This window comes from Mytilus edulis, chromosome 10, assembly GCF_963676685.1.
Source record: "Mytilus edulis chromosome 10, xbMytEdul2.2, whole genome shotgun sequence".
NCBI lineage: Eukaryota > Metazoa > Mollusca > Bivalvia > Mytilida > Mytilidae > Mytilus > Mytilus edulis.
This window is the reverse complement of record NC_092353.1, coordinates 58,723,628-58,747,905: the sequence shown is the minus strand read 5'-3', so window position 1 is coordinate 58,747,905 and position 24,278 is coordinate 58,723,628. Positions and strand designations below refer to the sequence as shown.

General features: G+C 31.4%; 1 protein-coding gene across 1 annotated transcript; it reads right to left on the bottom strand.

The window, feature by feature from the left end:
• Window positions 1-8,981: 8,981 nt before the first annotated feature.
• Window positions 8,982-21,571, bottom strand: LOC139491574 (uncharacterized). Its single transcript, XM_071279328.1, has 10 exons — window positions 21,479-21,571; window positions 19,847-19,890; window positions 18,766-18,851; window positions 18,106-18,177; window positions 17,485-17,626; window positions 16,417-16,511; window positions 15,846-15,914; window positions 12,996-13,089; window positions 11,986-12,090; window positions 8,982-10,501 (listed from the first exon to the last, which is right to left on the bottom strand). The coding sequence occupies exons 1-10, from the start codon at window positions 21,484-21,486 to the stop codon at window positions 9,204-9,206; spliced, it is 2,013 nt and encodes a 670-aa protein (XP_071135429.1). The 5' UTR covers window positions 21,487-21,571; the 3' UTR covers window positions 8,982-9,203.
• Window positions 21,572-24,278: the final 2,707 nt, after the last annotated feature.

Sequence of the window (24,278 nt, the reverse complement as noted above, 5' to 3'; positions counted from 1 at the left end):
CATTGAAAGTATAACATTATAAGTTTTCAGTCTTTCCTAGCAGTACTGATATGCACGAGGGTAGAAATGTACCAAAAAAGTGTGGGTAAATTATTGGTAGTGTATGGATATAATCTATAGAAACACGAAACGCTTAGTTGATCACAGACTTTAAACAACCATAACAGCTTGAACACGTGTATATATCTTGTTTTTTAGATTGTGGTTTAAATGACAGACTTGAAAATTTTCACATGGGATCAATATTCAGATATAGAATTAGACTTGATGGGGAATATTTTCTGACTATTAATAATTACGCGTCATGTTAACTTGAGGAAATAAAAGTGAAAGTTCAAACTATAATACCTCAGGATATTTTTTTTAAACATACATAAGTACATGTACTAATGATTCAACTTCAGTTACATTTAAGAGTACTATTTCCTTTAACAACTACTAGACTAGTATATTTAATACAGTTGCATAATATTATAGATATAAGTCATAATATATCAAACTTTGATCACATGATCAGTTTCATTTATTAACAATGCATATTCAATAAATGGTCATTTCTTCCATCAGGACCTCTGCGATAAGATTTCCCTTTTAAATAAGTTTATCTAATATAACTCTTTTTTTTTATCTTTATTCTTTTTTGTCTCTCATGCAATGATACAGGAAGTGCAATCAAGCGGCTTATACTACTTTTATTAAGGAGACTAGCGGGTACAAACATTTCAGCAAAACGCTAAACATTTGTTTTTTCATTTAATTTTATTTATTACACTATTAGTTATTACTTTGTGATATGGTATAAAAACATCCCTAAAAATGCGATTCGATCTGGCCCCAGATGACTTTTCAAATGTTAATATCATTGAAAAAGCTCCAAATTATCTCCCTTTGGTGCAAAAATGCCATTTTTTGGCATCAAAATTGAAATATCTTTTTTAACTCATCGGTGACCTATATTTTTTATTATTGTTTTCAAATAAGCTAAACAATTGTATAATTTAAGCAATTTCTGTAATTTACTTCCTATTTTTTATTTCAATATAACCTCTATTTCTCCTATTAGTTCAACAGAAAAAAGGGACATTAACAAATTTGTATGCTTCTTTCGGAGGCAGATTGTGAGCTTAAATGAACGGTGACCCCATTATTTTATTTCATTTTTCTATAAAGTATATGAGAAAGTTAATTTATAAAAAATTATAGCGGAATCTTATTATACAATTTTTTTTTATTCAGACCCGCGAGCCCCCTTAAGACATGTATTAATCTTTGAAGTTCGGAAGCTAGTATAGACGTGGATACTTCATACCTGATGTTTGGTTTGTTAAGTGAAATACTCACTTATTATAAGTTATAAATAAACTATATTTGGTAAATATGTTTTTTGTAATATTAACGTCTTTATGTCCATCATTTAATATTTGTCTGATCTCGACCTCATTTGATAGATTAGAGATTACAATGTACGTGGACAAATCGATATCTCTAATACTATATTAGCATTTGGTCAAATGCATGTTAAGATTTTGTGATTTAATATGTTTGTTTGAAAACAATACCCTGGTTGGTTGCTATAGTTGGAGTAGAAACAGTATGTCAGGGATAAAACCAGACTTGGAAAAACTATACACTAATTAGTGGGTATAGTTGGAGAAGAACCATACACAGGATATCCGGGAGACCATAAGACGCGGAAAACAATATACTAGTTATTGGCTATAGTTGGAGTACAACCATGCAGGATATCATTGAGAACATTAGACTTGGAAAACAATATAATGGTTATTGGCTGTAGTTGGAGTACAACCATGCAGGATATCATTGAGAACATTAGACTTGGAAAACAATATAATGGTTATTGGCTGTAGTTGGAGTACAACCATGCAGGATATCATTGAGAACATTAGACTTGGAAAACAATATAATGGTTCATTGGCTGTAGTTGGAGTACAACCATGCAGGATATCATTGAGAACATTAGACTTCAAATTGGAAAACAATATACTGGTTATTGGCTGTAGTTGGAGTACAACCATGCAGGATATCATTGAGAACATTAGACTTGAAAAACAATATATTGGTTATTGGCTGTAGTTGGAGTACAACCATGCAGGATATCATTGAGAACATTAGACTTGGAAAACAATATACTGGTTCATTGGCTGTAGTTGGAGTACAACCATGCAGGATATCATTGAGAACATTAGACTTCAAATTGGAAAACAATATACTGGTTAATGGCTGTAGTTGGAGTACAACCATGCAGGATATCATTGAGAACATTAGACTTGAAAAACAATATATTGGTTATTGGCTGTAGTTGGAGTACAACCATGCAGGATATCATTGAGAACATTAGACTTGGAAAACAATATACTGGTTATTGGCAATAGTTGGATTACAACCATGCAGGATATCATGGAGAGCCTCAGATTTGGAAATCAATACACGGGTTATGGTTATAGTTGGAGTAGAACCATGCAGGATGTCAACGAGTGTACCTGTCTTCAACAATACCCTGGTTAGTGGATACAGTTGGAGTAGATCCAGGATGTCAGGGAGAGAGAGTACCGGTTATCGAAAAAAAATAAGAAAAATATACGAGTAAATATTTAAACTTCAACCAAAACTGTTTACACTTCTGAGAAACGGCGATTGGAGCATATTGTATTGTTGTACTAAGAGATAAAATTGCCGGTCTGAATGTTTCATTGGTTTATCGATCTTGAAATTTTATTCATAGACATGTTTTTTTTTATAATAAAACCAGAAAAAAATAAATGCAGTCTACGTACTATTTTCCGCGGCCTTTTATAGCTAAATGTAACTATACGGTATATGTCTTTCATTCTCGTTCTTTTGTCTCTTGGTCTATTTTGGTGCTTGATATAGGTGTTTCATTGTCTGAATGCTGGTTTGCTTAGAAAAATATCAAATTTCACTATGAACCTTTGTCTGTACTTCTGTTGGATTATTATCACATTAAAGGTAAACTTCAACTCCCCTGTTAGTCATATTGGAAAATAGGTCTTTTTATGCTCCAGGGATAGCGGTGAACTTCCGCTAATTATCAGCTTCAAAGTTGCATCGATGTTAAATGTGGGTATCAGAAATAAGTGCTTCAATTAATCAATAGCTAACACTTACAATAAACGATAACCGTTGATAACGCACTATTCTGCATGCGCAAATATCTATTCTATTTCAATGAATTTATAGGGTTTTGAAGTATCAATTGAAGGCTCATATAAATGACACGTACTTGTCAAACAGTAGAATACTTTACTTGCTGTTCATCTCAATGTCTGGGTGAGTCTTTCAAATGAAAATAACGCTTGCAAATTTGGTAAGCGTCTTTCTGGATTTACCTTCATCAAAAAATGCTCAAACAGCAAATTAAAGCAAACTCGTACAGCCTCACAGTAAATTTAAGACCAGTATTATCAGAATGTTTTCTAAATTTTAATACCGTTACATGTAGCTAACTGGCTACATCTGTGCATCGTAGAAAACAATTGTATATGAGGAAATACGCACAAATTATAACCTATATATATCAAAAACTGCTATTACAATAAATGAACAACATGTTGTTAAATACAGAAACAGACAACCGTTTGCCTATCGGTATCATTCATGAATATGGAAAGTATTTAAGGAAGACTTAAGTCTATATAATTATGTACCTGTCCAAAGTCGGGAGCCTGGTCGGTAATTAAGTGTTTGTTGTTTCAACACGTTCTCATCTAAAATTAGAAATTCTCATATGACACTTAACTTATTTTTGTGTGAGAAGGCTACAACATTTGTGATTATTGTTATATTTCGCGTTAAAAACTCACTGTATAGCATTAATGATATTAGTTTGTCATCTTTTGGCAAGATTTGTGATCTTTCTTTGTAAATGCGAACCAAAATTTCATTATTTTATCATAAACCTTTTTCATAGGATGCTAGAATGAACAAGGAAAGAGTTCAAGTAAATAAACCCTAAAAAGATACTCATTCTGCATTTTTGTTATACTTTTATGTCATTTTTGAAATATATACATAACATAGCATTTACCCATCTTTATTTTAGATGTTTCAATGAAAAGAATGCTAAATTAAGTCTTTTTTCTCTTACTTGTATTTGTCAGGTCTGTATGCCTGCATACCACCCTGGTGTATGCTTAAACCTCACTGTATGCATATACAAGTATTTTTCAGGTCTGCATACTAGCATACCGACCTGGTTAATGTTTATTTCTCACTCTATGCATATACTAGCATTTTTCAGGTCTGTATGCTAGCATACCGACCTGGTTAATGCTAAACTCTCACTCTATGCACATCCTAGTATTTGTCAGGTCTGTATGCTAGCATACCGACCTGGTGTATGTTAAACTCTCACTCTATGCATATATACTAGTATTTGTCAGGTCTGTATGCTAGCATACCGACCTGGTGTATGTTAAACTCGCACTTTCTGCGTATATAAGTATGTGTCAGGTCTGTATTCCTGCATACAAATCTGGTGTATTTAGAACCTTATATCTATTTTTTTTGGTATAGTTAAGGTCTGTATGCCTGTATACGAACCTGGGATATGTAAACCGATTTTTTTATAAGTTTGGCTTTTTTTTCTGCTAGGTACAATGTACTTGTTTGCCTGCATGGATTCTAAAATTTTATTCTGGATTGTATTGGCAAGACTGTATGCCTGAATGCTAAGTATTTTCTGAGTAGTACGATATCTTATTACTTATGTTTGCATACCTCCCTTAGAAAATAAGGAGATGTGTATGATTGTGAAATGAAAAGGTCGAATTCCATGGATGTAAGGGATTACTTATGTATAGCCTTCAACTTCATTTGAATTTGAAAGAAAGCTTTGACATTTTCAGTTCACGTTATTCTTGCATACAACACTGGTGTACGGTGAAAACTTATTTTATTTTCCTTGCATGGAAACATACAAGCCTTAGTTGCTTGTATACCAATCTATGTTTTATTGAATTGCAGTTTTACATACATTCTAGTATTGTCAAACCAAGCTGGTGTTCAGTAAGCTTGTGTTATTGTGTATGGTTTGCCCCCAGTCTTAAATGTCTGCATATTTGGTGGCACTTATTAGATATTAAGCAAGCTGAATGGTTTGCATTCTAACCAGCCTTATATTCATGTATTCATATTTTGAATTGCAAAACTATCATTTTTCATCATTCTCAAAGTTATAGACTGCAAGAGGGGCGAAAGATACCAGAGGAACAGTCGAACTCATAAATCGAAAATAAACTGACAACACCATGACATGAAATATACAAATTAAAGTACACAAAAAACAGCATAGAAAAACAAACAAAGTCTGAGCAAAACGAATCCTAACCAAAAACTAGGGATTATCTTAGGTGCTCTAGAAGGGTAAGCAGATACTGCTCCACATGTCTAACAGTGGCACCGTCGGGTTGCTCATGTTTTTACAAACCCGATAACTAGCTTTATACAGTAAGTCAAATTCATGAAAAGGGAAGGGGATTGTAGTTATGACGTGAGAAACATATCCGATATCATCTGTGAAACGGTTATTCCATAACGGTCAACCAACTATATACTATGGTAAAAATTGTGTATACACTGGAGTTGTAAAAACAAATCCTTCAACCAGGAAAGCCAAAGAATTGATGCCTTTTCTAGTGAAGCCATGCATACATTATTATAGCAGGAACAGCAAAAAGACTGGTGTTGTTCATTGGTGTCATAGTTTTCTAGGAAGGCATTGGTCTAACCTATCCAGTCACTAAGAAGTGTTACAATTAAATTCATAAGCAACACATAAATAGTTACATGAAAGGTATAGCCAATGTTTGAAAAATGCTGAAACGAGAAATGGAAACTACATATTATATACATATATATATATGCGAGTAAATATTTTACACTCACAAATTTACCATTGATGTGGCGTGGTCAACTACATCAAAGATTTGATGGTCAATTATACTTAATTTGTTGAATGATCTTGCATCTTGATTATTAAATGTGACAGTTTGTACGGTACATGAGTTGCACAGTAGAAATGTAATAACATTTGGACAAGGAGAGCGGTTCATAGCACGATTTTGTAAGAAACTTTTTGTATTGATCACTTATATAAGTGTAGTAGCTTGAAGTAACAATTAAGTAGATTGTAATGAAGTAACATGTTGTTTTATAGAGTTGGAACTAAGTAACGTTTTGTATTGGAATTTATAACTGTGAACCTGGGTTGTGAACCTTTTAAATATATCATATATACATGTACTTTTATATAATTAAACATGTGAACATTAAACAGACTTCGTTACTAGTATATAGACTGAAATGAGCCTATATATATACATAATTATATGGTGAAATATTTAATAGCTATTTCCTTATGTAAACGGACAAGAAGGATTAGATCCCAGATACATATATCCAAAGTAATGACTGTCAAAAATACACAGAACAAAGACCCATTTAGCGTTACATTTATATCACAATTACTGATTTTAAAAATATGTCATTTCCTTAGTAACATTCATATTTCCAATTTGAACACTCTTGAAATGTGCTGTTCTAATCCTTTTGCAATAAATTTATGTATAATTTGTTTGAATTACATCTTTTCTAAAAAAAACTAAAAAGCTAAACAAAAGACGGTCAAAGCTACGTTTTCTTTTTCATTGTATACATGCTAGTAGTCAGCTATTAAAATTGTAACTATTACGTAATAATATGTAGATTTATAAAAAGTTTGCCAATGAAATCTTCTTGTTTTATTGGTCATTAACAATACAGGGATGAATCTTAGTGCTATTGTTGTAACATTAAGGGGGCCTTATCACAACTATTAGTGAAATAAAGTATCTGAAGTATCTTAAAAAAAGATGTTCATAAATTACCGGTTAGGCAGCAACCATTTGATTTTCTGGGGGGGGGGGGGGGGGGGGGGGGGGGGGGGCTATGGTTTTTTTTTCTGTGCAAATTTTTTTTTTCGCCTTTGTAATCAATTGCTATTATTTTAATTAAGTGTACTGGTAAAGTAACTTGTGTAAGTCAAGGCTATCCGTCTATATCCCTCCGCCTTACGTCAGAAGGTCCCTGACGTCATATAAATTTTTGTCAACAACTTCGAACCTTGTACAAATTATGATCGCCTCATTTTTCCGTAATTTTAATTTGCAAACAAAACAGATAACTGTCAGGTCAATAAAGCGATCATAGTCATGGAACTTGAGAATTGGTTTTCATTTATAGATTTACAACAGTGAACGCTTTACCGGTTTGCCTTGCAAATTAACGCTTTTCTGTTTACCAACGGGAGAAAATAAAGAGGTCAGTGGTAGGCTTTTAGTTTTAAAAAAAAAAACTCGAAATCGGCAATAAAGTAAAACCACAACTATAGTCCACTATACTGACGCAAAGGATTTTTTTGAACACCCAGGTTCGTATGCTATCATACAGACTTGTGAAATACAACATCTGATTCAATATTTGCTGTTCTGCATACACCAGGTGCGTATGCTAGCATACATACCTGAGAAATGCAATGTATTAATTAAATGTAGACATTAGCATACACCAGGCCTGAGAAATGCAAGTTAATTTATTACAATTCAGTTCAGCATACACCAGGTGTTAAATATGCCAGATTCACGATTTCCAAGTGCTTGATAAAACATAAATGTGTTTTTTCCTTTATTTTTCTCGTTTTTTGCATAAGTTTGTCTTATGAGCAATAATTCGACCTATTTGAGTACGAATTATGACAAATTACCGTTAGTGAGAATTTCTAATTCTAGATGAGAACGTGTTTTTGCTGCTGTGTTACATATTTGTTTTTCTTTCATCATTGTGTATTATGTATATACACTGATCAGACTGTTAGTTTCTCGTTTGAATTGTTTTACATTTTTTTTTATTTTGGAGCCTTTAAATAGCTGACTAACTTCATATTTTTTTCTTCAAACTTTTTGGTACCTTAAATTGCACAGTATTGCATAATAGCACAGTATTGCGCAATAGTAAGAAATATTTCATTTGAAAGCAAATACAAATCTTTTAACCAATTTCAATGGGATTAATTTAAAGTTTTTAATTTTTGGGGTTTCTTGCTTTGAATCACTTTTTTGAATAATGAGCCCCATTTTAAATTGGCCTACATTGAGTTCAAAAGGGTAAAAAAATTTAACTTTGTTTGATTTCATTATAGACAGAATTATTGCAGCTTTATTATATGCTGAATCGTAATATGCATCTGTATATCTTTATTATGAGAATTGATTTCAAATAAGTTCATAATAAGGTTTGAAGGGTCCCTCCCCCCAAAAAAAACCTGTGTTTGATGATTTCCATTAAAATTAATTGTTCGTGTTTTTCTATTGGCTTTGCTCATTGTTGAATACAATACGGTGACCTTTTATTAGTTGTTAATTTCTGTGTCATTTGGTCTTTTGTGGATAGTTGTCTCATTGGCAATCATACCACATGTCTTCTTCAATACACCTTATCGCTATTTGTCCGCATTTACTGGATATCACACAGGTTCCCGTAAAATTTTGAAGTCATAAAACAAAATATCTGACGCTACAATGGAAAAGTGATTATTGAGGGGGAATAGGAGGGGTCCTGATCCCGAAATCCCGAAATCCCGGGCTTAAAACACAAAATGCCGAGGTCCCATAATTCGCAAAAAAGAATTCCCAGATCCCGAAAGGGTCAATCCCGAAATCCCGAGCTTAAAAACACCCGATCCCGCAGTCCCGATAAAGGTCCTATCCCCCTCATTGTTGTATGCGTCAAAAGTTCAAGCGTCCAGCCAGCCTGGATTAGCGATAAGGTGTATATCTACAATGAACAACACGACGGTAGAGACTTTTTTTTTACATGACATTGACTGTTTTATTTATCCAAATTTGTTAGAGTACAGTCACATTCCGCCTTTTTTTTGTGTTATTGTTTATTTAAATATAACACAATAAGTACTAATTCATTTTATTAACAATACGTTTCAACTCGGTATGTTTAAACTGTATGTGTAGTACATAAATGTAAGAGTCCAAATGTGGCAATTTTTCATTCTTATTTTAGATGTTTATACCTACGATTGACATGGCTAAACTATATATCTGATTGAACACATTAAAGGACAAATTTTAATGTAATTATCAATCAAATGTACGTACTGAGCAAAATAAGTTCTACACAAATGTATTCCAATTAAGATTGAGCCCACCCGGAAATCCATATCCATAAACATCAGAATAACATGCACAATAAATGATTACTCCAAACTTGTAACTTTCTGGAATACTATGTAACGTATGGTAACCTCCTTCTCCTGGTATTATTAGTGTGGAATAAATTTTATAACCAAGTTGAATGTTTCTTACAGTACTATTTACCGGTAACCTAGAATTGTCATACAAAATATTATCCATAACATATGACTCCGCGGTAATTACAATAAAACGTGTTTTTTTCCTTGTATACGGATCTAAGCAATTGTCGTACATGCCGGTACTAGGAATAACAAACTTATAAACACGGTCATAATGCTTAAAAGCAGGCACTAACGACATAAATCCATTTCTACTTCGAGAAAATGCCCCATTTACAATAATTGATACCTGTATAGATCGATCTGATTTCACATAAAACGGACCCTCAGTTGTCATCTTAACGTCAAGGAAATCTCCGTTAGATAAAGACCGTGTTGTTGTTGTTGTATTATCAGCAATTAGAACGCGAGTGTTTGAATCATTAGCTACTATTCGTAAAATACCCTTAGGATCTTTGAAATTAAGGAAAGGAACGATGAATTCATTACCCCATTTGTCGATGGGAATTAAAAGTTCTCTTAATGGATCGCAATGTATGTCATTAGTGTAAAACGCACACTGATTGCCTGAAATAACGGATATCCGTTTGGAACTTTTAATATATGTTCCAGTCAAATCACTTTGATGTGATAAAATAAAAGTCATTCCTTTATTGAGTTCTACTTTAAGAATGTCGGTATTTGAGTAATTATGTCCGTTGTATGATAAACTGCCGGTCATCTTAAGCAGAATATTCAACTTTGTATTGTCTTCAGTCCCAACAATGCCAATCAAACTCCCTCTCATTGGAGTGTATGTCGTAGCCATATACTCTGTAGATAAGCTATGAGCAGGAATAACATAAAATCCTTCCTTATTACCTGACTCCTCATTGTATCCAAATACAGACACAGGTACGGAGGCTTTTAAATAGATTCCTTTATTCTCTACTTTAGTTATATTTGATGTTTTCAATGACTGCGGCAATTCTATAACCGTTTGTCCATGATTTATTGTCTTATTTAAAGTTTGTTTTAACGCTGGACTCTCGATGACAACCCACCCTTCTTGTTCTGCTGCAACAAGGATGTAGATATGTCGATAACTTTCAGATCTATTTCCTTCATTTGTTTCGTATTTCATATGTAGAAACATCAGCCAGTAGTCATTATTCAAATCTAAAAATAAAAGGAATATATGTATGAAAACAGATATTATCATTAAACAACTATACACGAAATTGCTTTTCAATAGGATACAAGAAGAATTCATGCATTTGATATAATTGTGGTTTTTTTTCTGTACAAATTTTATATGACCTTCGATGCTTTGTTTTATATAAAAGCATTTGTTAAGACCTTCTTGTGTTTTGAACACTTTGCATCGATATATTCAGCATAATAAATAAGATTCTCATACAATTTTAGAGTGCGTTATATTTGGTTGGTTTAATTTATAAATTTTTATGTTCAGTTAATGCTTTATTATATTTTTTATTGCTTTTTGTTTGTGCTTTTTATTATTAATCTGGTTATATTTGTTTCAAAAAGGAGAGGACTAATTTACCAAAACTTCAGACTATGATCTGCTTTGTAAAGTCTTTTAATATTCACTTACTATAATAATAATTACAGTTAACAAATATAATTTCCTGAATTTGATAATTTAACAATGTTGTGGTTGATTTCAGAATAATTATGAAGATACACGCAGTTATTAACAAGTTTTGACTAAGTATTTGTTCAAAAAGGTTTAAGATGAATCTTATTCTAGTATACATAATATGTGTTGTCTTTCAAAGACATTGTGTTCTAATGATTCAATTATTGTTAATGTTGTTCTTCGATTTGTTATGGCATCATGCCTACAGCAGCAGGATGTGGCACGGAATAAGAGGAACAGAAATATACAGATATTTGAAAAATATTTCAACATACATGTACATGTTTGATACAGACTCGTAAATTTAGACTTCTGAAAAATGGTAAGGATTTATTCCTAGTTATGTTTTTATGTCTGCCTGTTATACTTTTGTTGATATTTTAGTATTAAGATTAGAGAAGTAACATACACAGAATGTATATTAATAGGAAATGTGTTTGGGTTTAAAAAACACATACAACAATGTGTGATGCTACAGTGTTGCCAGACAATACAAAAACAACAGAGTGTACAAAAGAGGGACGAAAGATACCAAAGGACAGTCAAACTCATAAATCTAAAATAAACTGACAACGCCATGGCTAAAAATGAAAAAGACAAACAGACCAATAATAGTACACATGACACAACATAGAAAACTAAAGAATAAACAACACGAACCACACCAAAAACTAGGAGAAAACATTGAACAGAATACTAAAGATGAAGCAACTCGAATCGGTCTAATCGATTGATACCACATGAATAACACGACGAGTGGAATTCTTATGCTGCTCATGTTTTATAGTTTGTGTTGAATCACAAAATTAAAGAAAACAAATAAAACAAAGATGGCTATAATATCTTATGGGTTTTAATGTCAGGAAGACATTGTCAAACAAAAGAATAGTACTAAAAAAATCCCAAACTTAATTTGCGACTTTGATCTTAATGCAAGTTATCCTCAAAGTCGTTGTGCCTAGAACATATAATGCGAATAAAGAGTAAACAAGGTAGTTACCCGGCGTCGTCTTCGTTCCATCTGTTGCTGCTGTTGCTGCTATTGTCGTTGTTGTTACGGTCGTTGTTTTGTCTGCATCAGAATCTTTTGTTGTAGTGACATTATCTACAAAATTCAGAACTGTAAATGTATGACGGTAAAGTCTGTGTACGTAGATACGACATGGCATAATAGCTATATTCGATAACTGTCATAGGATACCGCATATACTGCATATCATATTTTTTTTCAAATATAGAAAGAACTCGGCTGTGTTCATAATTATTTAATTTAGTGTCTTTCATTCCCGAATTTGAAATCGCGTCACCAACTGTATATATATACTTTGACTGGTATTCAGCACAATACAATACGATTTACAATTTGCCTGGTTGACCCTTGTTGAGTAAGCATCCATGTTTTTGGGACATTACGGCGACAGTATATGCACTGTTTTTAGCTCCTTAAACTATTACGCCAACCAGGCTGTAAAGATATCTATAGCTTTATACAGTTTAGAATTGTATTTCCTCGGCAGCAGCTGCTTTTCACAATAGATGATTTATTGTACGTGTACCATGAGAAGGCATGCCTTTCAAATAAGCTATATCTTCTGTCTTAAAGTATGAAAACAATTACCATACAGACACACCAAAAGTAGAAAGAAAAATATTGACAAGAAAAAGAGAAAATCAGTGCTGTAAATGTACAGTTGAGATTAATTTCACATATGCATTTTTATCGACGTATTTACCTTAAGTGATCAAAATCGTTTGAAGAGACTCTTATTTTGGTGTATTTGTTGCAGGGTATCTCCAGTTTGTTACTCCGTAAACTACGATAGCAACGGAAACTTTTTAAATACTTGAGGTTTCGTTTAAACCCGTTGCATGCTATTGTGAAAATATCAATCAGGGAACTCTAGCTTATGTTTTCCTTTGTTTATCACCATTTGAAACTCAAAAGATAAAATCATAATGCAAGATACCTAATTAATGTGATATTTTAAAAGTCAAGTAGACATTACGTACGGTTGCATAGGTCTTTAGAACAGCAATCAGTGATATGTTGTAATGAGTGAAAGTCACGCCTCCCGAAACCATGTGATACTGATGGATTACACACCTTTAAAATGCAAACAAAAAAATAACGTAACTTATTCTTTCTAAAAGAAAAGTGAATTAGTCGACCTCTTTAAATTCGTATTCATGTGAACTTCAATTTAACCCCTAGCTAGAGATTGGCAACGCATGCATTGTACGTGTACCGGTTATTTAAAGAAAAAGAATGTCAACAATAAAGGTGAAAGTACGGTAAATCATTTGATTACTAATCCGATGCACATAAAATCATTCTTATACGGTTAAAAACAATGAGAAACATCTATTTTTAATCTAAAAAATAAAATCAAACAGACCTATAAAAATCCAATAGCACGTGTTGGTTAAATCTATTCATATCTTTATTTATGTTTGCATCGCTTGTACGGTCAAATCGATAGTTAATTAGATGGCGTCTGGACTAAAATACACACGAAACGAGCCTATATATTATCTACCCCATGCTCTGTAAAATGTTTATTTTAGACTCTTGATAAATGTTTTACATTGTTATAAATCAAATATGAGAATTTGGGTCAAATCGGTGACCATGAATTTGACAGCTAGTGCCCCTTTAATCCTGGTATCTATGATGAATTATTTCTATAACTTAATTTGATTTGTTAGCTGATACTTCTATTAAAATCATTAGTAAAACCAAATTGACTTGTTGGAGTGCTTTGTACGTCTTAAACGGTTTCATCTACATAGCATGTATCATTGACGCTCGAATTAAAACATTTTACAATGCACGTAAGAATTTCCATCAAGTAAAGAAACAATATGAAAAACAAAAACTATCCATTCTGAATCGACAAATATCTTTAGGAGGAAAGCACTATTTTCAAATCGTTATAATAAGGCTACAAATATATAGTTTCAAATTTAATTCCTGAAGTAATAGTTTTGTTATTGCTTTTACTATTTCAATTACCAATTGATCGTTCTAACATAATTACTGGGATACACGCTCGTGTTCTTATGCACAAAATATGCATATCTTTTTGTATGTCGTCGCGCAACTTGATTGGATAACGTATTGTCTAGTTATAAGCTTAAGATATTTTGCAATTGTTTTCAGAGCGCAAGCTTTAAAGTTTGTTATTCCAAATTCGTTTTTTTTTATTATGTTTTCCATATTATAGTGTTTAGGCTTTTGCACATTGTGAAAAGACCACACGGCAACATAGAATTGGTTATCTTCGTTACATATGAACACTACATAAGTTCTCTCGTTGGCCATTATAACACAACTCCTAATTCACGTGCCGATTCCTTAAACTATTTGACAATGTTCTGATTTAATATAGCTCATTTTGATTATTGACAAATAGGAGCATGTTAAAGTATCTGTTCTTGTTTCAGTTTGCTTCCCTTTGAATATATTTTGTTTTTTTTAATAACATGTTTACTTCGGTTAAACATATTTGATTCGAGTCAGACTTGGGGTTAATTACATTGGAATGTAATTAATTAAATTACACATCACATTGCAAAAATGACCAATTACATCAATTACACATTACACTATTTTTGAAATGTAATAAATTAAATTACAATTACTTTACCAAAGTAATTACTTGAATTACACATTACATTTTGTCATGGTATTTTTTATCAATATTATGCATGTATAAATAATGCATGTGTAAAATATTCATGTAAGCATAGTTAAGCGTTGCATTTGATAATCATTAGCTATTTTAATGTTTTGTCATTTAGTCTGAATCTCTCTGGTCTGAACACTTTGACATCAATTCTAAATAGCTTTTCGACAGGAGTTAATGTGGAGGATATTGCTTGATCAGAACATGGAAGTTCTATGATCAGAAGATCATCATATTGAAAGGAGGGGGAATTGGTTCCTATTAACTTGCCAATACATCAAGGGGTATTTTGACATCTCAGAAATGAAGTAATTTAAATTAAACTTAATATAAATAAAGATATTATTCATAAATCATAAATAATTTTTTTTACATTATAAATATCAAAAAGTGTGCCTGTCACAATATTGAAAATAATATTTAGTACAAATAATGTATATATAATGTCTAAATATTAGCAATATTTTGCTAATTAGATAAAAATACATGTAACAGTGGCATTGCCCCTGGACATTTTAATCTGATTAATTGCTGTTTGTTTTTACAGCTGTTAATTTTTATTTCTATAATCCTTTTGTGTATACTAATTTGACAAAATGATTGTGTGCAGTGATTTTGAATTCTCAATGAACTGTCTAAGAAAGATTTTTCACAGTGACACTTTTTATTTGGTTTTTGTTTAACAAGGTGATTAATTACTTATCAATCTATTTATTTAAAAGATCTTTCTTAAAAACTTAACACTAATAAATTTGTAATATATGATTCTCACATTTTTAAAATTTATAATTAAAAAATAATTATTAAAAAAAACTATCTGTAGGTCAAATAAATATTAATATACATTGTAACTTCAGTATAAATTATAGACTTCATATATCAAAAAAATATTTGAAAAACAAGTATTATTTTACAATTTACATTATTAAACACAAATCCTTATCTTCAACACCATAAAAGTATATGTAATTGAAATGTAATTCAAAAGTAATTGAGCATTACATGCTTTTTTCAATGTAATTAATTAAATTACCATTAAATGTAATTGAAAAAATGCTCAATTACACATTACATTCAATTACATGGAAAATTATAATGCATTACACTTAATTACCATTACATTTTCAATTACACCATCCCTGATTCGAGTCATAAAGACGATTTAATTACTTACAGAGGCACGTCTACATCCAGTGGAAAAGAAAGTGTCTCCAAACTCTGTTACTGTATCTATGTAACATACCTATAAGAATATAAATAATGATAACAAATTATATAAATGGAGTTCAAAAACTCGACAAGAAGTAAAAGCTATTAAAAAGTGTTAATCAGTGTGACATTAAATGTTTCTTGTTGCTCTACTTAAATTTACCGAAAAACCTCGGTAGCCTCATTGGAAGCTACACTCTCGTTCCACTGACTGGCTGACTAGCAGTTGTAGCTAAATCTAATTTTTGAACCAAGTTCAGCTTATATTATATCTTCTCATTTCAGTATATGCAAGATAAACATGATAAGTATCGTTTCAACTGAAACTATTACTTATCTTATTATCATATCAAATAAGATAATTGTGGTGCTTAATATCAAAGGAGAGATTTACTTACTTACAGCAAGATGTATTTCAATGAAACTTGCAATTACCATGCTTTTCGATAACATATGATTAAATTGACCCTCTCACTTATAATTTGGTGTACATAAGACACAATAAACATGGGTAATATATCTTTACCAAAACTCACCTCGTTAGTGTCACAGACAACTATGGAATGACATATGGACGGATCTGGCGTTGATGTACACGACACACATACTGGTCCTCGGTTTGTAGGATAATCTAACAAATGATATGTATGAAGGGATTAAATAATGGCTCAAGAATAAGAATGATTTTTAAACTGTTTTATAGTATCAATTGCTAAGTTAAACATGTTATTTAAAACCCAAAATATCTACAATAGAGCGTAAGATTGTATATAACCATACAATTGTAGTATGTTCAATTTGAAACTGTTTACGATAGACACCCTGTTAGAATGTATATGTATAAACAAGCCAATATTATGTGATAACCCCCCAAATATATGAAATATACATAGTTCCACGTGTTACTTTTAACCAATAATATCTATATAAATATATTGGAGGTAAGTTACATATATGTATGTTGATTTAATTATATCAACCGTGGACCTATAGAATATCAATAAAAAATGTATTCTTGAAATATTTAACTATCACTATTTAGCAATATTCCGTCAAATGTTAACCTGTCGATTGGTAATTTTCTTACATATTTTTTTAAAGCCGAAACTCTTATACGGTAAAAACTGCTTAAGCTAACGAGTGTTTAATTGGTACATAATTTAGGTTTTAATTTGATGCACATTAAGATTGACATACCGAGTCGAATATTTGATGTCATTGTTTACATACATTAATATATAGTCGGCACTGAATAAAATAACACTCCAATTGACTCTAACATCTTTAATTCAACAAGAATAATACCTGGTCATCCCTTAACACGCATCAGTTTAAGCAACATCAAACACCAGAAGTAAGCAAATTACCAGCAAAATCTTTGACGATTTACTATCAATACATGGAATTACTTTTTATTTAACAGAAATGTTCTGCACATCAAACTCTCTTGTAAACTTTTAACACTGAAGTGATATTTAAATAGAAGAGAAAGGATAACCCAGACATTTTTATAAAAAAATCAGAAAAAAATCATTTCCCGTAAAATAACTTATGCAAATTTACCAATAATTATGTATAAATCAATTATTGGTTTTCATCAGTACCTGGTGCCCCGCATCCAACTGAATTACATATATCTTCTTGGCAACAATGTGTACAGTCAATCGGTAGGTCATCAACACTGTGAAAGTCTGACTCAAAATCGGAACTGTTCCTTGACGTTGATCTCTTTGCTGTTCCACAAATCTGATCAAGCATAGACACATGTACATGCATATTTCAGGAAATGTAAGAACTATTATAAATTTATAATTTATTAGAACGGGTCATAGAAGATAAAAAAAAGAATCGTATATAATGTTTGGTCTATAGCGTCTATAAGGAGTCAAGGTAAAGTCAATTATTATTTTTTTAACAGTTTTGTCAGATTTTCGGGTCGAACATTTACTTTTTACTTCCAAGAAGGTGCATATTTCAGGCATTTTTCATTTAATCATTATATACTTTTCATGTCAATTTGAATAATAGAAACGAATACATGAACAATGTTCGGAATATTTTTTTTTCAAATCAATTATGTAACTTTTTTTGCTTTTTGTTTTTATTTGTCATTAGTTGTCGTTATATCATAGTTATATTGATATTCTTTATTATTATTCCCTTTATCATTGCAACAATAGCATAGATATTTTGGACCCAACAACGCTAAATAATATGATACAAACCTGCTTAACACCACACCCTGTCCTATAGCTGTAATGGCTGTTATCATATTTAAATCTCTCAATGATGCACACCTATAACGTGAACAAACCAGACATTATAACATCAAAATCTGAATTCTTGCGCAATTTAAATTTACATGTATCTATGATATGACAATAAAACCTTCCAGATAGAATAAACAAATATCTAACAGTGTGATAAGACAGCGGTCTTCATTCTAAATAAAAAGTGTATCATGTTAACTATGTTATTGCAACATGCTAGAAATGATTTATTAAGCATCTCACATTAAGATAAATTACGTGACACTAATCCCACAGATAGGTTTGCGGATTTGTTTATATTTTAAAAAGAAGATGACTAGCTTCCTTGTATTTGCTTCTTCTCACACACTACCTTAAGGTTAGATTGTTTACCCCTAACATATTCTGAAACCGAAATAATTGAATAGTGTTTTAACCAAGATTAAAACCGCTTATTACACATGTTGCAATGTACTCTTTATCTATGTTTATCAAGTGATCTAAGTGCTGTAAGTGACTTTTAACTGGTTTTGCCAATGCTGTGTTTAAATCTGATTTGAGTTCAAACATTTATAGGTTTGACATGATAATCATATTATGTTGTTTAATTTATGAGATTTTTGAAAACAAACAAACCTCGTTAGCAGCACATCGCTCAATAGTTTTACAATGACGTGGCTGAATTACATCGTCACAAGATAGACAGGTCAGTGCTGTAATCCCTATTAGTAAATACAAACAGTTAATAATTTGGTACACAAAGGAACACTTTTTCAAACGTAGGCATTTAATGTAAGATAGTTTAAAAAGCAACAAGCACATATTCACCTATCTTCAAATCTCTTCAGGTTGATGGATGCTCAAACTCGGCAAAAAAAATGATTAAAGAAATCATTTGTTTTTTGAAAAAAGTCAACAAAAGGAATATTGATAAGCTCATTTGCATCTATAGGCAAGTAAGAAAATTTAACGAGGAGAAGACACTCATTTCTTATAAGTGAGGTGAGTTTAAAAACTCGAGAAGTAAGAGTGAGTAGGCCTATCGCAATTTTACAATTGGACGAGTTTTTACTGGATCCATATCAAATATTAACAATACAAACACCAATGTCAATACTGAAAATGGCCAAGAAATCAAAAATAATAGTTACTGTGTTAGGAAGTAAACTGATTATTTATTTATTATCAGAAACACAGTGCATCGTATTTTGGTGTCCCTTTAAACATCAAAATGTTCTTACAATTCATAATTCCTCGCATAATAATTGGCTAACATATGAATAAAGCAGTTTGAACTTTTCCATCATGCCAAAATTATGTTAAAAACTCCCACATGTTCTTCTTAATATAACCACATTAGGCAGAATCCAAATGAAAGTTTTGATATGCACTTATTGGTGCAATCTCGTTAAAATTGGGTAATACTAGCAAACTAAGCTACACTTTTTAATGTGGAATTTGAAAACATTAATATTTGAAAAGTAAAACATTATGAAGACTACTTCAAATTTTCGGTAGTCATATTGTACATTGTCGTTGGAATATTAAAACTATATACCAACTGTAAGTTAAGTAAATGTGTCCGGTCAAATTCCTAAAATAGAAAATACATGAAGCGATTACGTTTCTATTTGCCTCAACGTATATTGTTCAAAACCCTCAATATTATCTTTCAATACAAGTACAATAATTAAATATAGAACAAGACAACACTTACTACATGTATGTTGCAGAATGTAGAAACTATATAAAAATGTTTGTCTGAAATAGAATATGGGAACATAAATCATAATATGCATTAAAACATATATGCACAGTCAAACATAACAACAACTTTAACATGAGAAAGAGAAGATATGGCTAACTAGGCAATTTAACGCGTAAAGAAGACAGTGGCGTCGTTGTTTGCTACAAATAATCATTCATAATTGAAGCATACGAAAAAGGGCTTTCTAGAAATCTAAATATTGACACAGCCACGTTTACGCCATTTGTCTGTGTCGTAATTTGAGAGATATCATGCGACTATTATACAAATAATATATAATATCAAGAAAGAACATTTTGCCTTAATACCATAAATACAGAACAGAAGCGTTACCCAAAATCGTGTGTCCATACACTTAGTTTCACTACTTAAATATCTTTCACGGTTGTTTTGCATCAGCCGATCATTTATTACGTAAGAAAGTCAAATAGTGCGTAATTCAGCAATATGCTTGAAGCAAAGTAATTAAATGAAAAAGCAATATGAAATGTTATGATTTCTATTGTATGGTAATAATGCAATCAATACAAATATTATAAAAACGTTTTTTTCATAGGGAACGATCATTTAACTTTTAAAAAAGGTTGGGTGGGTTTTTTTTCTGAAAAATATATTCTGATCCCCAAATTGAAAAAAAAACAGATGACAAACGTTATTCTGAATTCAGATTTTCTCCATTCCTTAAAGTGTTAAATTTTGGAAAAAAAAATAAAATAATAATTTGACTGAAAAACAAAACAAAACAAAAATGTTCCCTAAACAAATTCTGACCGAGACAAAACACCACCAACTCCTCCCCCTTGAAGTTTGATGGTTGCTCCGTTATTAGTTTATTGATAATTTGTTTATACTGTGTATGTTATGATTAATTTATATGATCTTCAGAAAACACATGGGAAATTTGGTGGAATAGTGGTGTACTTAATCGAACTAATGTATAACTAGCTTGTTAGCACTCATGTTGAGAGGTTAGAATCCACAGTTGGCCGGTGCGCTCGACTCAAGTATTGAAATATCAGTTTTCCTACTGAATGTCTGTGGTTTTATTCAAGGTCTCCTGGTGATGTCAATAAAATTACATTTTTTCTTTTCTTTTCTTTTATTTGTTATTATCTATATTTTGACCAAAGATCGTAAATGTTAAAGTACCTATAATCATATATATAGACTATGCTGGGTGATGGCAGACAGAACAATGATTAGTATGCTTTCATATCTTGACGTGTATCATGCAATTTACAAATAGAATACAATATTTAAACAAACGAGATGATAAAAATTTTAATATTTTTATATTCTTTCTGTTTCATTTTTATAACAAATCCGGCATATATAAACATATGATGACACACATATGCTAGCCTGTCTCTTATAGAGGGTAGTTGCTTACATTTTACGAGTAATTTTTTTTTTTAGTTAAATGATTTCTTAGAAAGTTTTACTGCTGTCATTATCTTGTGTACAAGTCACCGGCAAACAAGAATATTCGTATGAATATTTTCTTTTTTATATTGTAAAAATAATGCTGCCAACAGTTAAACGAAATGCATCAAAAATAATCTAGATATCTTCATTACTTACAATTGCATTTTTTCTCCAATACATGTAAATGGACTTATTTAGAACATCCGTTTGATCTCAAAATGTCTTTGAATATCAACACGTTATGTTGTCATAAGGGTTATCTGACACCGTACATTACAGGAAACATAATAAGTGTTCGGTATTGGTTGTTTTTCAACCAATCATAATCGAATTAAGATGATATAAATAAGAAGGAACTATTTATAGCACATGTTCATTGATAAAAGAAATTAAAATCAAGATACACATTAGTACTAAGTGCTCTCTTATTATTATGGCTTCGTTGAAAATATTCTAGTGTTACAGTACTGCAAGCGAGGCGATTGGGTATGATTGCAAGTGAGACAACTATCCACTCAGTACAAATAAAGTTTCTGGCTTTTGTTAGTCTTGTATAATTTTCAATTCTGGTTTCTTGTGTATAATTCGAAGTTTAGTATGCTGTCCATTATCACTGAACTAGTGACATATTTGTTTTGGGGCCAACTGAAAGACTCCTCTGGGTGCTGGAGTTTCTCGCTGCATTGTAGACCCATTGGTGGCCTTCGGCTGTTGTCTGCTCTATTGTTGGGTTGTTGTCTCTTTGACACATTCCCCATTTTCATTCTCAATTTTATTGATGTAAGCATTTATTACCTATGCATTTATGAAGACGTTTGCCAAAAAGATATGCATGTTAAACCTAGTTATTCTATTTATACACGTACAAATGTACATGACCTGTACTTGATAATGTATTTATATAACTAATGTTCCACATTCATGATATTTCACTAAATCTACTTGTCGAAATTATTTAAATGAAACCGAACGCAACAGGAGTGATCTATTTGGGTTATAACCTTAATGGTGTGATTGCTTATCTTAAATTCTTCACAAACACCGCTGAACAAATTTGAACAATCAATTTGAATTAATACTTTTTTTTTATCAATTGCCGGTAAAACTCATTTTTGTTTTTGAAATCTATCATGTCTATGGAACACATTTTTTCTGCAGCATTTAGTGTCCCTTTTTGTTCTGCGGACTTCAACTTTCTAATCTTTTTAGTGAATCAGATATGATGTTTACAGTTTAAAGCATACATTTGAAAATAATAATTTTTTTTGGACTTGTATAACAAGAGCCATGATCATGATTATTTACCCAATTCAAAATGCAATAACCACACATTACTTACTGATTATTTTTTCAGATAAAAATAATTTAATCTTGTCGCATGTTTGCACCTGTTGCAAGTCAAAACCTCTTGCTTTTGTTATTGCTGTATGTTGTTTTTAATTAATTTTCGTTTATTTATATATTTTGGAGCTCAGTGTGACGTCCGTTCTCGATGAACTAGTATATACTTTTACGAATTAGTCTTGTATGTAAAATCAAAACATTCAACGAAAACAGGATTCAGCAGGTTGTTATTAAATCTAAATAATAACAATTTAAAAAAACTACGAAAATTTTGACTAGCTATATGCGTCTTAAAAAACTGCTTCGAGGTTTAAATGTCGGTTATTTACATACAAATTTTTATATAAGTATACATGTTGTATCAAAAGAAGAAATAAAGTATACATAATAAATCCATTCTATTTATAGAACCTATGTAGCTGGAAATTTACATCGAGAAACTGTTTATCATTTTCACGATGACAAGATTTTAAGTATAAGAGCGTTGTCTCGTACGGTCTTATCGAAGTTGTATTAATTGTATAGAATATGATCGAATTCAATAACGCCTTTACAAATTATCAAACTAAGACTGAATTTTCATGTAACTTTCCTTCTTATTATTGTTTTCTCTTTTAATAATGATTATGTTCTGCATATTCATGAGTAAGAGTAATTGTTTTCATTTTTTCATACCAGACATGAGTATTAATGTGCAATATATCTCACCACCCCTCAACTCTTTTCCACTGTTTTTCTACCAAAATAGATAACTTTGTTATGTGCACTTGTGTATATAACAACGTATTTGATTTCAATTGCAATTTTTCTGTATAATTGCTGAAAAATTATTACGCCAGGGTTTTTGATATGACAAACTTGTTAAAACATTTACCAAATGGTGTTTACAAGGACATCATTCGTAAATATAAATCAACGAGCAAACATATTAAACGTTCAGCCTCTTCACATCCAACCCTTTATGGTAGTATTCTATACAAAGCACGAACCTCGAATTGCTGTTTGTTTGCTTATTCTACATAAGCTACAGGTATATGGATAGGGTTAAGATATCACGTAACATGTTTAACCCTGCCGCATGTTTGCACCTGTTCCAGGTCATAATCTCTTGCTTTTGTTATTGTTGTATGTTGTTTTTAATTAATTTTCGTTTATTTATATATTTTGGAGCTCAGTGTGACGTCCGTTCTCGATTAACTAGTATATACTTTTGTTAAGGGGTCATCTAAAACCCGACTGCAGATGTTGGATTTTTCACTGGACCAATTGGTGGACGTTTTCTGCCTTTTGTTCGGGTTATTATAACATTGACAAATTCCCCGTTACATTCTAAATTTAATTTTTTTTTACCGTTGAGATCACCCCCAGATTTTGGTGGGGTTCGTGTTTCTTATTCATTTTATTTCTATGTTGTTTTTTATGTACTATTATTTGTCTGTTTGTCTGTTTTGTTTAGCCATGGCGTTGTCAGTTTTCTTTTCGATTTATGAATTTGAATGCCCCTCTTGTATCTTTTGCACCTCTTTTAAATGTTTGCAAAAAAAAACAACAGTTCACACATACCAATGGTAATAGACATGAAATAAGAATTTTCCCCATATATCTATTGGAT